The sequence below is a fragment of the Rhinolophus ferrumequinum genome, chromosome X (genome assembly GCF_004115265.2).
Source record: "Rhinolophus ferrumequinum isolate MPI-CBG mRhiFer1 chromosome X, mRhiFer1_v1.p, whole genome shotgun sequence".
Taxonomy (NCBI): Eukaryota; Metazoa; Chordata; class Mammalia; order Chiroptera; family Rhinolophidae; genus Rhinolophus; species Rhinolophus ferrumequinum.
This window is the reverse complement of record NC_046284.1, coordinates 95285623-95306171: the sequence shown is the minus strand read 5'-3', so window position 1 is coordinate 95306171 and position 20549 is coordinate 95285623. Positions and strand designations below refer to the sequence as shown.

General features: G+C 45.2%; 1 protein-coding gene across 2 annotated transcripts in view; it reads right to left on the bottom strand.

The window, feature by feature from the left end:
- Positions 1-18286, bottom strand: part of SRPX (sushi repeat containing protein X-linked) — an 89626-nt gene extending 71340 nt beyond the window's left edge. For both annotated transcript variants that reach the window (XM_033108994.1, XM_033109003.1), the window contains exon 1: positions 18090-18286. In XM_033108994.1, coding sequence (XP_032964885.1) covers positions 18090-18177 — 88 coding nt within the window. In that variant the 5' untranslated portion in view covers positions 18178-18286. The remainder of the gene's footprint in view (positions 1-18089) is intronic.
- Between the last annotated feature and the right edge of the window lie 2263 nt (positions 18287-20549).

Sequence of the window (20549 nt, the reverse complement as noted above, 5' to 3'; positions counted from 1 at the left end):
CCTTGACTCCCACAAGGGATGGTGGGCTGTGTCCCCTGCAACTAACAATGGCAACTGGACCGGGAGCCGAGCTGTGCCCTCCACAACTAAGATTGAAAGGACAACAACTTGACTTGGAAAAAGTCAAGTACACACTGTTCCCCAATAAAGTCCTGTTTCCCTTCCCCAATAAAATCTTTTTTTAAAAAAGAGATGCTTAGAGGGAAATTTAGAGCATTGGACATTTATATTAGAAAGAGGAAATGACTCAAAACAATAACCTGAGCTTTCCATAACAATTTGTTAACCATAACAAATTAGACAAAGAAGAACAAAGCAAAGCCAAAGCAAGAAGGAAAAAACAAAGGTAAAATCAAAAAATCAATGAAACAACACAAGAGAACACGATAGAGAAAAATCAAGCCGAAAATAGCCCTTTGAAAATATTCATATAATTGATACTCCAGCAAGACTGACAAACCAAATAGAACAAAGAGCAAAAATAAATTATCAGTATCAGGAATGAAGCAGAAGATATCTCGACAGATACTATGTACAACTCTACACATAACTGGCAATTCAGATGAAGTCGACTAATTTCTCAAAAACCACAAACTATCAAAACTCACCCAGGATAAAATCAATAACCTGAATAGTGCTGTAAATATTAAAGAAATTGAATCTGTAGTTCAAATATCTAGGCTCAGATGATTTCACTGGTAGATGCTACCAAATATTTAAAGAAATAACACCAACTCTACAGAATCTCTTTTAGAAAGTAGAAGTGGAGAGAACACGTCACAACTCATTTTATGAGGCCTGCATTACCCTGATGGGAAAACCAAAGAAATTACAAGACAATAAAACTATAGGGCAGGGGCCAACCCATGGCTCAGGCAGTTGAAGCTCCATGCTCCTAACTCTGAAGGCTGCCGGTTCGATTCCCACATGGGCCAGTGGGCTCTCAACCACAAGGTTGCCAGTTCAATTCCTCGAGTCCCGCAAGGGATGGTGGGCTCTGCCCCCTGCAACTAAGATTGAACATAGCACCTTGAGCTGAGCTGCCGCTGAGCTCCCGGATGGCTCAGTTGGTTGAAGTGCGTCCTCTCAACCACAAGGTTGCCGGTTCGACTCCCACAAGGGATGGTGGGCTGCGCCCCCTGCAACTAGCAACGGCAACTGAACCTGGAGCTGAGCTGCGCCCTCCACAGCTAAGACTGAAAGGACAACAACTTGAAGCTGAATGGCACCCTCCACAACTGATTGAAAGGACAACAACTTGACTTGGAAAAAAGTCCTGGAAGTACACACTGTTCCCCAATAAAGTCCTGTTCCCCTTCCCCAATAAAAAAAATAAATAAATAAAAATAAATAAATAAATAAATAATAAACAAATAAATAAATAAAAATAAAGAGGCAACAAACCGAATGGGAGAAGATTTAAAAAAAAAAAAAAAAAAAACTAGGGCAATATCCATTATGAACATAGATGCAAAAGTCCCGAATGATATACTACCAAATAAAACCCAGCAATACATAGAAAGAATAATATACCGACATCAAGTGGTATATATCCTGGGAACATAAGGCTGACTTACTATTTTAAAAAATCAATCAATAAAAATATCAATCAATGTAACCCACCACATTAACAAACTAAAGAAAATTCACATGATCATATCAATTTATACCAAAAAGGCATGTGACAAAATTTAACATCCATTTATAACATAAATTCACATCAAACTAGGAAGAGAATTTCCTCAACCTGATGAAGAGGATCTACAAAAAGCCTACAATTAACATAATATTTCATGGTGAAAGATTGAGGGCTTTCCCCCTATGATTGGGAGTAATGCAAAGACGTTCACTTTCACCACTCTTATTTAAAGAGTCTATGAAATTACTCCTGAGGTTAGCAACGTTTCAAGATACAAAGTCAAAACACAAAAATCACTTGTATTTCTATATGCTGGTTAAGAACCATTAGAAAGCAATAATAATAATAAAAAAGAAAACTACCATTTCCAATAGCTCCAGAAAATGAAATACTTAAGTATAAATCTAACAAAACATGTACCAGACAACTCCAAAATGCTGACGAAAGACATTAAAAAATGACCCAAATAAATGAAGAGATATACCATGCTTGTGAATTAGAAAATGCAAAATAGTAAAGATATCAATTCGCCCCAAATTGATCAATCGAGTTAACATAATTACAATCAGAATCCTAGCAGGGTTTTTTTAGTAGATATAGACAAGCTTATGCTAAAACTTATATGGACTTTATTGCCAAAACAATTTTGGAAAAGAATAAAGTTGGAGGAAACACACAACCCAATTTTAAGACTATTTACAAAACTACAGTATTCAGAATAATGGGGCATTGGCGAAGCCATAGGCACATACATCAATAGGTCACAATAAAAAACACAGAAACAGACCTGCAAAAAAACTGCCAGTTAATGTTTGAAAAAGGTATAACAGCAATTCAGTGGAGTTTATATGTCAAGTATACCTCAATAAGGTATTTTTCAAAAAACCCTGTTTGTCCCTGTATGTTTTATTATTATTATCATTATTATTATTTCAGGACTTTCAGGAATGCTAAATGCATAAAGAAGGGCCTTTGGGATTCACAGAAATGGAAAATTATTTGGGACACTGCAGCTGTTCATCCAAGGTTCTTTTTCCAAATTTAGAAACTAGATGAAAAATGTTCTGTTACTTACTCCTCGTGTAATCAGTGTCCCTATTAAGCATTCAGCATTGAATTTAACATTAGATTCTGGAGAAAAAATAGTATCTGAGAATATAAAACAATACATTTCAGACTTTACCATTGATTAGAAAGGATTTCGAAGAAAAAAAATCAAGTCAAAGTAAATCTCTTTGGTATTGATAGTACCAACGAACACTAAAGCTCTTTGCTATGGGGCACAAATGATGCAAGTTCCTTGAAATGAAAGGACATTGGGACACTTGAGGGCAGAAGAAGTAGGCATTTGGGGATTTTTTTATGGAACCCTAGAAACCAAACTGGCTTGGAAAAGCAGGGTAGGAGACACCCACGTCCACTTGAGCTTACAGTAAATGATCGGCCTCAAATTGCTAGTGGCCAGTGGTTACCTCACAGTCATGGCCAGCAATTTGTGGGTGTCTGTCACATAAAGGCCAGCGAGGGAGGGAAAATGGCTAGTCAGCCCTCTACAAGGAATAAAAATGTGTGCAAGTTGGTTTTCTTTTTTTTTGGGGGGGGGGAGGAGCAGGGCGGAGTTATAACTATACCTTTTATTTGCACTGCATTGTTACAAATCACTTCCCTAGGAATGCAGGTGGCACTGTTCACATTTGGCAAATGAAAGCAGAAGTTATGTTGGACAAGTTCATCCAGCTAATAGATGGATAATGATGTTGAGTATCTTTTCATATAACCTTCTTTGGTGAAGTGTCTGTTGATACATTTTGCCTCCTCTTTAAATTGGGTTACTTGTTTTCTTATTATTGAGTTTAGAGAGCTCTTTATATATTCTGGATAAAAGTCCTTATCAGATATGTCATTTGCAAATATTTTCTCCAGGCTATGGCTTGTCTTTTATCCTCTTGACTGTCTTTCGAAGAACAGAAGTATTAAATTTGGATGAAGTACAAATTTTTTTTTTACCTTTTATAGATCATGCTTTTGGTGTCATATCTAAGAAAGCCTTATCTAACTCAAGCTCACAGAGATTTTCTCCCATATTATCATCAAGAAGTTTTATAGTTATAGGTTTTATATTTAGGTCTATGACCTATTTTGAGTTACCTCTTCTTTAATAAAATCTTCGACTTTGATGAAAATAAGAGAAAAAAGTGTGGATGAGTAAAGAATTGAGGTGGTGCTAGTACCAGTAAGCAGTAGGAAATGAACCTTGGATATTCCCAGGACTACAGATTTACTCAGTTCTATGGACTTGCGATGAATCTGGGCCAGCCACATTCTGTAGATAAACAGCCTAATACACTTGGATAATCAACCTGGGGTTTAATTAGAATGCACACAGCAAACATCCTCAGAAATCAAACTCCCATTTCCAATATGCTCTCCCAAACCAGCCCTGTAGTGGACTGCATGTGATGTTGGCCACCAATAATCACTCCCACCCTGCACACGCATACCACTCTCCCCATCTTAAGAGGTGGAGTCTATCCACTACTACCATCACCCCAAATCTAGCCTGCTTTGCGATTTGCTTTAATGAATAGAGTGTGACAGAAGTGAAGCTGTGACACTTAGGTGCCTAGGCCTTAAGCATCTTGACAACTGGTTTTCATCCCATGGGAAACCATGCACATGTAAAAAAAGTCCATTTACTCTGCTGGAGAAAAGGACAACACGGAGAGACAGAAAAGACCAAGAGAACGGGAGATTGCAAACACTTAGAGAGAAGCCCAGCCATCCCAGTTATCCCAGTCATCCCAGATGAAATGCCAGACATGTTAATGGAGCCATCTTGGATCCTTCAGCCCCATATGAGCTGCCTCCCGCCAACACCACGTTGAGCGAGACAAGCCATCCCCACTGAGCCCTGCCCAAATTGCAGAATCATGAACAAATAGTGTCTGCCGTTTTAAGCCACTACGTTTTAGCATGGTTTCTTACACAGCAATAGATAACTGAAACACTCCTGAAGCTTCCATCATAGAAATCGGCCTTACAGGTCACTAACTAAAGTTTCGTTGTACACCAGGAATCGGTTCAGCAGTAGAAAGAACTCTGAATCGGAAACCAAAATCCTGGGTCGAGTTCCAGGTTAGCCATTGTTTGTGTGAATTCCCCCAAATGGAGATCGTAAGACAAGGCACCTGTAGTGATCTGGGGGGGGACCCCAGGAAGTGTGATGATGGGCTGGGGAAGAGAGGCAGAGAACAGGAAAGGCAATAAGTGTACCGCTTACTGGGCAACTGCTGTGGGCCACTGGGGCTCCATCTTGCTGGGGACTGTTCCTCCCTCGCTTGCACCCCAACACCACCCTTACATAAGTTCTTTCCCCATTAAAGCTATTCTTAATTGGCCATTTCATCCAGAAAAAAAAATGTTGGTAAAGTGGGGGGCTGGCGAAAGGATAATCTCTGCCAGACATGAGCTCTCAGACAGCCTTGCTTCTACAGTTGCTTCCGCTGAGAGAATGTTCTTTCCTCATTCAAACTCTTCTGCACAAGACCCCAAAGGGAACTTCAGGCACAGCTGATGGCACGGCACCCACAATCCCCAGGGATTTTGCCTTTAACTAGCAAAGACAATGAAGACAGTATGTGACTTGTGAAATTTTAATTGTGACATATTAAACACAGCTAACAAATAGAAAGTTAAAAGGATGACTTTATAAATGAAGGCATTACTCTCATCCAAGGGAAAAATAATGTTTTTTCCCAATCCAATCTCTTTCTATTATTGTTCAATATTATGCAGGGCCTAAGTATGTCCCCGCCCTAAAGCTGGAAGAGAGAAGGGAAACAGATAGGCACCTAAATCTGAGGAGGTCATCCCAAAACAGGGGTCCTCAACAAATGCCAACTGCTGTTCTCACCAAGGGGTAAGCCCACAACCCTGGAGTCTGACTGTTTGCATTCAACACAAAGGTGAAAATAGGTCTTGCCTTCAAAGTAAAAACAGAGAGCTCCTCTAAGGGTTTAACTGTCATCCACAGAGGTCAAGCGAGAAACAGTCAAAATCCAAGAAAGGATTTACACCATCCATGAAGTGGTCTCCCTAATGTCTTAACTATTACATTGTTTCATATACCTGAAACTAATAAAAAAAAAAATCCAAGGAAGGAGGGAGGCTGCAGCAAGGCCTTCAGCAGAAGGTTCCAGATCGAGGCACTGGGTGAAGCCACGTGGCATCAGAGATACAGAGCATGCGAGGAAGATGCTGAGCTGGAGAAGAGCTTGCTCTTGGCACCAGATTCACATTTGGGGGCCACCAAATTGCCTGTTTTCTGGCCAATGAGATGATTCTGCTTCTTTACAATTCTGTTCAGAAGGCAAAAACAATTCAAGAGCCCACCCATCCACATCAGCTCTTGGGGTCTGGAGGTCTCACCTCCATTTAAATAAAGGAAAGGAAACTGGGCGTGGAAACTTAGTGGCTCCTCTCACCTCACCCGCAGGCCTCAATGTCACTAGGACTAGTGACAACACAGCATTTACAAACTCTCTGATAGCAAAGAATGAAAACTGTTCACATGCAGACCCATGGCTGTGACACCGCGGGCCCTGATAGGGAAAGGTGACGAAGGAAGCTCTGGGATGAGAGGGAGCGAGCTGAGCTCTGAAAAGAAATACACAGCTGTCCCATGCTGGGAGGCGCTGCCTGGGGACAGGCCACAGCCTCAGAGACTTTCCCATGGCGAGGGCACCAACAAAAGCCATTTCGACTTGACTGGCCTGGAAAGATGGGTTAGGGATTTGGATGAGGAAATTTTGTGGAGGAGGAAAGAAGAGTTTTCTGAAGGGAGGCGATGGATGTACAGAGGGGGAAAGAAATGCATCCCAAAGGCTGTTTCCGCTTTTCTTCACATGTTAATACACAAAAACACATTTTAAAGAACAGATGTTGGCAACAGGCCAAAAGTTGGTGGCTTTCAACTGGAGGAAAAAGCTTCTAAGCAATTCTGCCCACAACCACTTAGCAGGACAGACGTGGGAGAGATGATGCTACCAAAAGGTTGCTTTTTTTCCCCCTTGAGCCTGCAGTGGTCACTGCCACCAGTAAATGCTTCAGGAAATTCAATGTCATCTTCCCAAATGTCTTGTCCTGAAACCAAAAACACAGTTTCCTTTAACAACAACAAATGGGAAACACTAATCTAATGAGATGCTCTGAGAAAATTGAGAAATGTCCACACCAGTGGTTCTCAAATTTGAGCATGCACCAGAATCACCTGGAGGGTTTGTTAAAATACAGATTGCTGGGCCCACCTTCCCTCATACCCAGATTCAGTAGCTCTAGGGTGGGGCCTGAGAATTTACATATCTCCTAAATTCCCAGGTGCTGCTGCTGCTGCTAGTCTGAGAACCACACTTTTGAGAGTCTATGGTCGCCACTATTACTCCCTGTCCTCTCCCAGAGGATAACAAGGTACAGTAGCATATCAATGACCCTGAGCAGTCCTGCAATCAAGCAACCTACTTAACCTAGCACTTCTCAACTTATCTACAATACATTATGCTGCCCACGGAATATCTATGAACTTCACTGGGAAGCAATGCTTCAAGGAAGCCACTTTTGGAAATGTTCTACTAGGATGGTCCTGACCAGCAGCAAGATTATAGGCTCGTGAAGGAACAGCAACTGGCAAAAGATGTGTCCAAGTGAAGCCCTCAGCAGCGATCAGGGCTATGGGACAGTGGAAGGCTGAGGGCCACCCCTCCTAGCCAGATCCCGGCAGGGCAGCAGACCTGGAGACCCCAGCCTGCGACCCAGAAATCAGGCTGCATCAAGCAAGTCTGTCAGCAGGTAACACAGGCCAGTCCGTCCACCTCCAGCTTTGAATTAGACCACCAGGCCTTGGCCAAGGATTGGCAAGAATAAAACAGGGACCTAGTTGCTAAAGGGTCTGAAGCATCCAGAGGTACACCACGCCTCAAACAGAGTACAAGACACCTACTTATCTGTCCAGTAAACTAACAGTATGATGTACAATGCTAGTTATAGCACCCTGGCCGCAGCATCTTGAAAGACTCCTGGCTAAGGCCCAGATGAGTCCTGGGTTGAGCCTCATGGTGAGGGAGAAGCAGCCCCAAACACCTGGGGATCTTGTTAAATGGTTGGCTCTGATTTCATAGGTCTGAGGTGAAGTTCAAGATTCTACAGTTCCATGAAGCTCCCAGGTGAGACTGGTTCTCCATCTATACTTTGAGTAGCAAGGCCCTAGTTTAGGGGTTGACAAACCTTTTCTATAAAGGGCCAGGTAGTAAATACTTTCAGCTTTGCAGACCATACAATCTCTGTCACAGCTACTCAACTCTGCTATTGTATCACCAAGTAGCCACAGACAATACCCAAACAAATGAGCTTGGCTCTGCCAATGACACTGACACTTGAATTTCATATGATTTTCTTACATCATGAAATGTTATTCTCCTTTTCATTTTTAAACCATTTGAAAATTGAAAAATCCTTCTTAGCTCACTGGTTACACAAAACCAGGCAGTGAGCCATATGTGACCTGTCTGAACTGCTGCAGACTCCTGCCCTCGATGATGGATCCCCATCCCAGACCTACCAAAGCAGAATACACAGAGGTGGGGTCCGGGAATCCTCATTTCATCAGACTCCCCAGGTTATCCTAATTCAGCCTGTGCAAATACCATTGCTGGGCTGGGAACCACTTACTCACTGACACTCCTCCCCCCCTGAAAAGGTGGGAGGCACCCTTTAGTGCTGTTAACAGTTCAGTCTTCCTGACTTGCCCCATTCATGGGGCTTGGGTGGGGGTGGGGTTTAACGTGAACGGCTGGGTGTGCTCTCTGACCACCCCACTGATGTCTATCTCACCCATCCTCCAAGGTGCTGCCCTAGCACCAGTGGCAGTGGTTTCTGGTACAAGGATGTGTAGTCCCTGTGTCTTTAAGGATCGGTCTGTTCTAGATCTTGTTAGAGAAGCAGGAGCAGCCCTGATCACACTAGTGTGGCTTTCTTAAGAGCTGAACTTTTTTCTGAGATAAAGCTTAGCTGCAGGGCAAATCCATGCAAGGACCCTGTTACCAATCACTGAAGATGTTCTTGGCTGCTGTGAGAGGATAGGCCAGGCAGGAACTGCACTGCTGAGGACTTAACAGATCAAGTCAGGGGCTCCCTGGGGATGGGTGTGTGTGTGTGTGTGTGTGTGTGTGTGTGTGTGTGTGTGTGTGTGTGTGTGTGTGTGTGTGTGTGTGTGTGTGTGTCTTAGAGGAGGGAGTGGGAACCTAAAGGCTTATCTCTGGAATGTGGGAGGCAGGAAAGGAAGTCTAGAGGATGCAGGAGACAGGAAAGAAGTCTAGAGGGTGCAGTGAGGAAGGCAAAGCCAACAACAGGAGAGAAGAGGGGAAGGGAGCTATTGTGTGGCAGTTATAAACAGGCAAGCTACCCTGTCATTACAAAGGGGGGAACTCATTTATCAGACTAGTACTTCTGGAATTTCACTATGTGTAAGAATCAGCGGAGGGATCTGTTAAAAATGCACATCCTGATTCGGTAGATCTTATTAAGAGGGACCTGAGCTTCTGCATATCTAACTTGCTCCCAGGTAATCCAAGGATTCAAGCATGCAAGGAAGCTGCTGGCGTGCAAGTAGTCTTTTGTTTTGCTCTCCTTTTAAATAGTCACACGCTGTAAAAGAATATGTGGTCCATAGCTCTGTCCCACCTGGGGCTACTGACATCCAGAACTGCTGCACACATGATTGTTCAGGGAGTTCCCTACAGCACAGCACCCACCATCATACACACCAAAAGAGCAAGTAGGGTCTCAAATCATCCTACCTCCACTCTCCAAGTGTGGCATCCTGGGCCTGCCTCTGTCCTTTTCCTAATGACCCAAAGTCTATGTCCTGACCAAGTCCTGTGCCCACACAATTACATGTACCCAGACAGGGCATCTTTTTCTAATTCCCCCAAAGGTGGCCTGCAGCCAGACATGAGAGGGTGGCAGGCATCCTTAGGTGACTCTTGTTAGTATCCTGCCAGTTAGCAGAACAGACTCTGCTTTGTCACTCAACCCTTGAGTGGAAGCTGTTAATGAGCTGATAAAATTACATCACTTAATCAAAGACAGATAATATCAAGAGTTGGTGAGGATGTAGAGAAATTGGAACCCTCATACACTGCTGGTAGGAATGAAAAACAGTGCAGTCACTTTGGAAAACAGCCTGGCAGTTCCTCAAATGTTTAAACATAGAGTTCACCATATGACCCAGCAATTCCACTCCTAGGTAGAGACCCATGAGAAATGAAAACGTATGTGTCTATACAGAAACTTCTACATGAATATTCATTGCAGCATTACTCACAATAATCCCAAAGTGAAAACAACTCAACTGTCCATCAAATCATGAATGAGTAGTTAAAATGTGGTCGATCCGTACAATGGAATATAATTCGACCATAAAAAGGAATCAAGTAAGTATTGATACCTGCTACAACATGAATGAATCTTGGAAACACTATGCTAAGTGAAAGCAGTCAGACAGATAAGGCCAAATATCGTATGATCCCATTTATATGCAATGTTAGGGATAAGCACATCTATAGAGACAGCAATAGGTTAGTGGCTGCCTCCTGCTGGGTGTGGGCTAAGGAGTGATGGGTAAGGGATGTAGGGTTTCTTTTGGGGTTAATGAAAATGCTTTAAAATTGTGGTGATGAATACACATCTCCGTGAAGATACTAACAACCAATGAATTGGTTTAAATGGGTGCTGTATGGTATGTGAATTCTATCTTTATAAAGCTGTTAAAAATGTCACTACGTATCAGTTGGGAAGCTCAAAGCAAGTGGCCTAGAGAGGGGGCATTTGGGACCTCAACAAAAGGGGGCAAGAACTGGTCATGGGAAAGCAACTTCTCAGAACCCTTGAGAAACATCCAAGCATCCCCAGGTCAAGCCCCTGAGATTGCAGCCAAGTGTTGATATGAACCACTATGCTGAAATACAGCCTGGACAGGGGCCCAGTGAGTGCAGGCAGTCGGACTGATTCTTGCCTGCCTATCCCTGGTGCCCAGCTCGGCACCTAATATGTAGTGGCCACTCAAAAGTTGAGTTCAATACATGCCTGTGGTAGAGTAAAGGGAATTCTGGAGTCACCAGACTGAGTTCTAAACACAGCTCTTATTCTAACTCCCTGTGTGACCCCAGACAAATCCCTTTTACTGGCTGAGCCTCAGAGGGTCATCATTTCGATGCAGGGTATTACATCTCGGGTGCTCCTCCCAGCCTGAAGTCCCAACACTTCTGTGAATTAAGTGGCCCATGCAGGGGAGCCTGGATGTGGGTGAGAGACTCCTGTGGGAAATTAGATAGAGCCTGAGACATCCACCTAGCTGGTCAGGACTAGCTAGAGGAGTGCTCCCCAGCATATTTCATTCCACAGATCCACCAAGAGCCTCCCAGGAGCCAAGTCCCAGCTAGGCCATGAGGCCACGACCACGAAATGAACAAGAAATGAACAAGTAGCTGGCTAACATGGCTGGGGGCATCAGATCCATGAGTAGCTAATGGTGAAACAATATTTTACCCCTTGGAAAGCTAAGTTAAAATCTAAATGGAAACAAAAAAATAATCTAAATGGAAACAGAATTTCAGCACTGGATATTTAAAGGAATTAGAGCCTTTGTCTGACAAATGCTGAGTCAGTGGCAACAAGTCCGAGTTCCTACATGGATAGCCATTCTGGGGGCAGTCTCAGAAGGTGGGCCACGCCACCACTTCCTCACCACTCTACAATGGGCCTGCCAACTCTTGGCTCAATTCTCACCCTGTGGCCTTAATTTAACCAGTGTTTCTGCACAGTCTTGGATCCTGGAACTGGCAGGGTCATTCAGCTCAGCCACCCACACAGTAAGTGGCAGGGCTGAGTCCTCTGTCCAAGGGTCCTGGGGTACAATTGGCATTGAAGACATAGATGCTCACTAGGCACAACTGGACAGACACTGCAAACAGTCAATGACAGCAGGGGAAACAAGTCACTGACGTACATGAGCCATCACACTGCAGGTCACTGTGAAAGCAGGGAAGAAATAGTGTGGCAATGTTTCAAAGCTAAGGCAGAAAGTCTGTCCCCAAATTCTGTTTGGATCTGTCTGACTATTACTCATAAAAATAGTTTTAAACCCAATATACTCAATTTACAACCCCAAACCTCTGCAATAATCCAAGTCATTATATCCAAACCCATTTATCGTCTCCCTGGAGAACAATACATAAAGAGGCATCCAGTATGAGCTAAGGATTATGGGTGAGTGAATCATTCAGCCCGGGAATGAGCAATCCAGAAGTTTCTGAGGCCAAAGTGCGCTATGCAGCCATAAGATCCAGGTGCAATCAATTATCATCTGGAAAACTTGGGAGCTTAGCAATGCTACCAGTGACTTTTCTCTTGCACAAGCTTTAGCCTTAAATCTTTATCTGAAAAATCCTGCCCCTGGAACTGCCTGGAGTCTCTAAGTCTCCTACCTAGGATAGTGTCCTAGCATGACTGGAAATCCAAGAGCCTCAGCAATTAACTGTGTGCTGACTTGTTGCCTGTCCAGATGGATCTTTTGTTCAGGGTACTGCAAATTGCCTCTGACATTTTGCTGTCTCACATTACTTTTTCTTTGGAAATTATCCTCTTGGAAATTCTGAATAAATCCTGCAGGGATATTTGAAATAGCATGTGTTGATTCCCTGTCACACTTACTTCAATCAATCAATCCACAAATATTGATCCTCCGTCAGGTCCCACACACTGTGCTAAGTGAGGGGTACAACCAGTTGCTAGCCCGGGCCTGAAGGCAATTCCAGTCTATGATTATGTCTGCTTTGTTTACTGTGGCTTTTTAAATGAGAACAGGAAATTGTACCGCTGGTTATAATTCAAGAGGCTACCTCCTCATTGGTTCAATCAAAGTTTGCCTACTCTGACAATTTCCTCTTACTTTGTATGTTGATTTTTGTGACCATTAAGTACACATTCTCACATAGAGTTCATGAAGATGATCTAGTGAGCAGTGAGTTTTGAATCGGGATAGAGCCTCCTCCCCAGAAAAAGAATACCCACACGGATTTTTGTTTCCAATTCAAAATGTTCTTAGGGAAGCCTACAGACGCCCTACTTTAACCTTTCCTGGCCTGTAGTGCCTTGGAATCAGCATCTATCAGCATCATTCTCCAACGCCCAGTGTCCCTGCATGGCTCCTCTCTGTGCTCCCAGGCCTAACGGCCCACCTATGTTATAACATTTACCACCTCAGATAACTCAGTGTCTATTTCCCCATAAGACAGAAAGCTATTGACAAAAGGACGACTGCCCTCCCTTCTTCATCCGGGTATCCTAAGCACTCCATTATTCAGTGTCCACTTTGAAAAGTCAGTCTCTGGATAGAGCCCAGGTTTCATTAGAGAAGGCAGAAACTGATTCTGTCTCATAACTAACTTCAAATACCCAAGAGAAAGATTCAGGCTTAAAACCCCTGAAACAATGGCCCATAAAAGCTGACAGACAAGTAATCACACAATCAAGAACCAAGGGGCTGGCTTGAGAAACTCCCTATGAACTAGAACTTGGGAGAGGTTAATTTATTCACACTGCTTTTTTGGAAATGAATCTTTAACCTGAGTATTAATCAGAACTTGGCTGCTACAATTTCATACTCTGCTATAGCCTGGCAAAAGTAAACCTTCTTCTGTTTAAACTCAATCTTCACTTTCAATTACCCATTTTAGTTGTGTTCTCTGAAAGGGGAATTGATGTAGCACACACATTTGAGTTTACTAAGGAAACCATTCAACCACTTTGGAAGGGGGCATAGCAAAGCGGCCAACAAAAATAATAAATGCAAACTCCAGCCTGTGGCTGCAGTCAGTCTCTCGTCTTACAGCCCCCAACAGAGAAGGTTATTACTTCAACAGAGTGTGTTCATGGATTTAAAAGCAACCTCTATAGCCAGCAAGCCATAGTCCCTGTGTAGGTAGATTCATGGTGGCACAAAGCCCTGTTGACCTGCGCACATGTTCCTCTCAGCTCCTTTTCTGTCCAATGGTCCATCACCCAAATTACACAGCACTAGTAACTCCAAAAGTACAAATATCCACCCAACTGAAGGTGCTCAACTAGGCACCGTGGGAAATACAAAGAAGGGTAAAACATAGCAGCGCCCTGCCTTCAAGAGCTCAGAATCTAGAAGTACAGGCATACCTTGGTTTTATTGTGATTTGCTTTATTGTACTTCACAGATGTTGTGTGTTTTACAAATTGCAGGCAAGGCCCTCCACCAGCAAAAAGATTCTGACTCGCTTTATTGTGTTCCTCACTTTATTACAGTGGTCTGGAACCGAACCTGTAATAGCTCCGAGGTCTGGCCTGTATAAAGGAGTGCATACATTTTTGCAATGCAGGGCATGTAAGATAAATACCAAAAGAGAGAGGAGACACAGTGCTTATAGGAAGGCAGAAGCTTCCCATTTGAGGGATGTAGGCAAAGATTCATCAAAGTGGGGGTGTTTCTGGATGATGGGCAGAATTGGGACAGACTGGTGGCTGGGGGGAAGCAGTTCAGGTGCAGGAACAGTAATCACCAAAATGAGAGAAAAATGTCACTCAAGCACTGTAAAAACAGATAGTCTATTTTGGCCAGATTTTAGGAAACTAGGAAAGAAGGACTGGAAAATTAGGCTGGAAGCCAAATGTATAGTACCCTGAAAACAGCTGAGAACTTTCTGTTAGGTTGGTGCAAAAGTCATTGTGGTTTCTGCAATTTTTTTTTAACCTTTTAAACTGCAATTACTTTTGCACTAACCTAATAGTTAACTTTTTTTTTTTTAAAGATTTTTATTGGGGAAGGGGAACAGGACTTTATTGGGGAACAGTTTGTATTTCCAGGACTTTTTTCCAAGTCAAGTTGTTGTCCTTTCAATCTTAGTTGTGGAGGACGCAGCTCAGCTCCAGGTCCAGTTGCTGTTGCTAGTTGCAGAGGGCACAGCCCACCATCCCTTGTGGGAGTTGAACCAGCAGCCTTGTGGTTGACAGGACGAGCTCCCCAACCAAATGAGCCATCTGGGAGCTCAGCGGCAGCTCAGCTCAAGGTGCTGTGTTCAATCTTAGTTCAGGGGGTGGAGCCCACCATCCCTTGTGGGATTCAAGGTTAGAGGAGTTGAACCCGCAACCTTGTGGTTGAGAGCCCACTGGCCCATGTGGGAATCGAACCGGCAGCCTTCGGAGTTAGGAGCATGGAGCTCTAACCGCCTGAGCCACCGGCCAGCCCTTAACTTTCAGAGAGGACAGGAAGCTGCTGCTCTACATCTTTGAGTAGGAGAGTAAAGCGATAAAAATGGCACTAAAGTAAAATTGTACTTAAAAGACCAGTATCTGGCCAGAGAAAGCAGAATGAATTAGAGTGACAGAAACTAAAAGCTGTGAATGTTATAGTAAAAATCAAAAATAGAGGGGCAAAAAAAAAAAAATAGAGGGGCTATATTTTAATTGTGGTGTGAGGACTGAAGAGGTGGGAAGGTTTGAGGGCAGAGCTTTAACAATGGTTTCTGGTGTCTCTCAGAGCTCACAAGTCTGTGAAATGAGAAGCAGTAACAGCAATATACTATACTGAAAGTGTTATCAGTTAAGAAAATGCCAGATGAAAATGTCCTGCTCTCCCCAGCATTCTCCTTTTTAATGCAGAGTAATTTTGTCAACTGATTACATGTTTTAAAGCCTGAGACTTTAATTGTATATACTGAGCCAGGTGTTCAGTTCCTAATACTTATCTCCAAATGTGGCATTTCAAAAGACTGCTTTGCTTTGGCTGATGTGGTCTGGTTTGGCTTTTAGCAGACCTCACTCGACTTTCCTGACTGGCCAAGCCATGCTCCTTTAACCAGTTTTCTCCAGGTGTAAGGTTCACAGAGCCTTTCTCGGTGGCCACAGCACCCATTCTCCATCTTCAGCCTTGCTGAAGGAGATGCAGGGACCCTTCAAAATCTGAGATGTAAATAAGGTTTCAAGAGTTCATTTGAGAACAGAATCCAAACCCCTACCCCTTATAGGCATACAAACACAGTCAAATGCAGATAACTTGGCTGTGAACTTTCCACACATTTCATGTGGGGTTTTTCAGACATCGTCTTTGCTAGGCTGCAAAGAATAAGTCAGAGGGCCCGAAAAGCCGCATCAAGTTCGAAGAAGGAAGAACTCCAGAGACCTTCTAGAAGTGGGAATAGGAAGGATTTACTCTGACAGATTTGCTGTTAAATCTCAGCCAGTTATATAACGAGGGGGATGATGGGGCCCTGGATCCCCATCTCCCTCTTTCAGAGGTTCCTGGCTCCAGGCCTCTTCTTACCTTCTCTCTTACTAGAGACATCATGTCCACTTGCTAGGAGGGAGCCTCTGAAATGATCTTTAAAATCCGTCACCCAGCACTTAGGGTGAACTCAGTTGACATGATTTGCCTTGGGACCCACTGGCCCTGAGCATCTCCCCTCCCCAGCCTTCCAAAACTTCTAGCTTGGAGTGAAATCCCACCTTTGAATTCAATAGCCCCTGCAGAGTACATTTCTTGAGAGACCCCAAGGAGACCTGCCAACAGAGGGCTCAAGAAGAGTGCTTTGAAAGCCGCTCCAATCAGCTTCTGTCTGCTCATTTGTGGTCAGAGCAGATTCAAAGGGTAGGTTAGGAATGAGAGGAGGGGTGGCAAGGAGGAGAGCGGTGGCCTCCAGTTGGGGGCAGCTTGCAGGCTGGTGGGTGAGCCAGGCCAGCCAGGGGCAGGTCCCTAAAGATGGAAAGTGCTGAGTGCCCAAGCTGGAAAACCCATGATTCTGTGGGTGGCTGGGCACTGGCAGCAAGCTACAGTATACAAGGGTAGAAGCTAAGAGAAAGAAAGAATGGAGGGCAGGGTAAGGGGAGTATGGAGGTCAGATGGAAAAAGAAAACAGGCTCCTTGGCTGAAAAAGGCTCCACCAGATTGATGTACAGGCAGCTCAGAGATGCCTCCCCATTCAGAGTACGGTGACTCTAACTTCTCAACTTCTCCCACTGCTCCCCCAGAGTGGCTCCTTGTCCAGTACTGACTTCCCCTTTCCCTCCAGGTTCATTTTAACCTGACTCCTGCTAAAGAGTCGGGGGGGGGGGCCATTAACACGCCATGGGAATGGCACTTGCCTGACACTGAAGATAAAGTCTCCTTTCCACTTTACCCTGAATCAGTTCCTACCAAACAGCTTAAACGTGCAAGAGTCAGCTCAAAACACAAATGTTCCTCTTTAGCGCTTTACACATTTGTTTGACTCCTTTATTTGGGGATGTGCAGAGAATCTCCAACAGCCATTCATCCTTAGATCTCTCAAGAACACTATCTGGGAACCCTCCCCTCGTCCCCCCACCCTTCGCCTTCATCCAGAACTCAGTAGGTATCTCAGACCCCAGATTTAAACTGCACAAGGTGTTGAACGCAAAGCCAAATATTTGCACGCCCTATAGTCCACGTCAACCACTTTCCCATTAACACTAAGTTAATATGCGCTAATGGATTTCTTCTCCACTCTGGGGAGACAGAGGTGCATTCATGTTGCCCTGCTCCCCTGAAGCTCTTTGCTAACCTAAGGCTCCCCGATGAGCGACTTAGCTGCAGCTTTTTAAAGGTCATCTCCAAAGAAGGTTTTGCCAACAGTGAGAGAGCCCTAATAAACACCAGAGTCCCCTTAGATGCTAAAGACCACGCCCCCAAGGAGAAGCCACACCCTCTAGCGCTGCAGAGCCGCTCCTAAGCAGAGCCGCGCGTGTAGCCCTCTTTCCCTGGGGCTAACCGAGCGCATGCCACATGTCACCACTCTCAGCTGGCACCTCTGTCCCGGAGGTACAGACTTTCTCAGAATCCCCAGCAGGGGGGGTTGGGGGAAGCGGGAGAGGCCCTGCTTGTACTGTCCGCAAGAGTCACTCCACTGTGCCCTGCAGGCTCAGGGGGTGGCCTGGGACCAAGAGAGGGAGGGGGTAAGGGCTCCTTCCAGGACCAGCTGCTGTGCCCTTGGGCCCTGGCCCTGAGCAGCCAACTGTGTGAGAAGCAAAACTTCGGGTGGTGAGAAACTAGCCCGCGACCAAATTTCTCCGAGTAGCCTCCTGCGCCAACGTGGGTTTGCTTGGACCCCTGGAACCCCAGACGCAAAAGGTATTCGGGCTCCCCGCGCCACGAAGGTGCTCGGCGCCTCACTAGGAATTGAAAGTAGGCTCTCCCCTCCGGGTGCCCAGACGCGAGCCCCGCTCTGCGTCACCCACCTCCCCGGGACGGCGAAAGACGAGTTCGACGCAAACAAAGGGCGCCCCCGCACCTCCCTCTGTCGCGAACGGAGGGGTCCCCGGTGACCGGGTGGGGAGGCTGTCCCGCCTCCAGCCTTACCTGGGAAGCCACGGCTCGGCGGGACCCGCAGCAGCAGCAGCAGTACGGGGGGCAGCAGCAGTGCCAGCCACAGTGCGGGGCTCCCCATGGTGCGCGGGCGCTCCTCTCGGCCCCACGGTGCAGCGCGCTTCCCGGGGCGGGAGGAGACGCACCAGACCAAGGGGGCTGCGCAGTTTGCTGCCAGGGCTGAGCTGGAAAACTCCTCCTCTCGCCTCTCTCCCTCCCTCCCGACTGGGGCCTCCCCTCCTTCCTCCGCCTCCCCCAACTCTGGCAGCGACTCAGGGCTCCCATCCACCCCTTCCTTTTATGCTTGCGCTTCTTCAGGAAAGGGGGCTGAGCCCCCAGAGCTAGAGCGCGCCAGGGGCGTGCCCTAGCAAGCCAGATTACCCTAAAGTATCTTTTCTCTTTTCCAATGAAGCACCGTCTCACCCGAAAGAATACACACACTAGTGGCCCAACTGCCTTCCAGATCCCTGGCCCCCAGCACAATGTCATCTGGGCAGAAAGCTGCATGAGTCACACAGACAGAGATGAGGCAACGAAGCGGGTCCTGAGTGGCCCACTGAAGACGGTTACGATGGCCACCTTCGCTGGTTTGACCTTATCAACAAAGTAAGAAACATCCAAAACTGGAGAGAATTTGTATGAGTTTATTTGAGCCAAACTGACAATAATTGCAGGGAAACAAAATCTCAACGGATTGAGAAAATGCTCCAGAGAATGGCAGTTTTGCAGTTTATGTTATACATTAGAATAAAAGGAAATATAAGGAGGGTGATATGAAATCCATTGGTGGTAGATTAAGGGGGCGGGAGAAAGCAAAGGGGGACATCTCTAGAATTGGATAAAAAGGCAAAATAGAGAAACACAAACTTTTACACTGGTGGGTACAGGATAGTTAATAATTAACATTTACAGCACACAGAGATGGTATTGGGGGAACAAGGTAACAATGAGGGGTTCTGTGGCCTCTGGCTCCCGTGCTGGCGGTTGTGCCTTGAGGGGTTGGGAAAAGGAGATTACTCTGCAAAAAGACAGTAGACAGGCTCACTTAAGGTAAACACTGACCTTTGTCAAGGAAGCTACAGGCTTAGGACATGACTACCTGCCCTGACCCACTTTTAGTTAGGAATTTTTCTGTTCAGACCATCCTATGTGTTTACTTTTGGTCTCTTGAGTTTGTGAGGCCCACCAAGCAGGCCTTCCCTGAGCTTGTCAGGTTTACTACGTGGCCCCCTTTTCGTCCAGAACCCTCACAATCATGCCCCAAGTTCCCTATCATTATACCCATTTTATCCAAAAAGAAATGCTTAACGGGCAGAGCAGGGATTTGAACTTAAGTGTCTGGTTCTGCCAGCGCCAATGTCCACACTACAGCATTTGTGTTTCTCTTTTGTAAAGGAATGAAGCAAGTGCTAGACTGGGCGGGTGCCTGCTGCACCTGTGGTTGGGAATGGGGCTTGAGAATCTTTCCAGGGTCAGCTGATGGGTGAAGTCCTTTGTCTCATCCACAGCTGGAGTGAGAATCCAGCTGTTGACTCCTGCAACCAGATTTCCCCATTTCCTGGGTTGTTCTCACCCACCCCAAGGACACCATGACTAGCCTGGAGCCTCCACCCTGTTTTGTGGCATCAGGATAGGGTTTCTAGGGTGTCTGCACGATGGATCTGGTTTCTTCGAGGCTTTCTCAAATGGGTGCTTTTGTAAACCCTTAAGGCAGAACCTCGCCCCTTTCCTACCTCACCCCTTTCCTGTTGCAAAGAAGATCTTAGCTAAGGCAAATTCCAACCAGGGCTGCTGCATTAATGATGAGACGGGGATTGTAATGGTGGCACTAAATCTTCTATTTTGAGATTTGGATCTCTGGTATTCTAAGGGTGGAACTCGCTAGATCAATAATGTAATTAAACTTAGCTATAGTTTGCAGTTTGATCCAACCTGATATTCATCTGTTTTCTCTTTGTTTCTCCTCCCACTGAAAAACTGAAGAACCCTGTGTGTTCCCTTTTTCAAGGCTACCCATACCTCATTAATTAACAAACATCCTAACCTGAGAAGAGCAGCTTCTTTAATCCTCAGGTGCCTGGATGTCGGGACCCCCATCACAACTCCCTAGCAGTTTTTCACCGATGACTTTCCAGCTACGGACAATAAGATTTTAGATAATATTGAGGCAGACCTGAGGCCTCAGAAGACCCCAGGAAACAACGTCTCAACTGTTAGCCCTGAGGTCTGCTTTCCTTTGTTCTTTCCCATTTACCCACCTAGAAAACCTCTTAATCATTTTTGGCTCGGGGAAGGTGGTTTTTTAGACATGAGTCTGCCATCTTCCCTAGCTACGGGCATCTAGAATAAAGGACGCTTTTCTCCTCATCAACCCTTGTCACTGTATAGTTTTTGGGCTCTTCGGGCGGCAAGCGGCACCGAACCTGACTTTGGTAACAGTATAATTCGATTTAA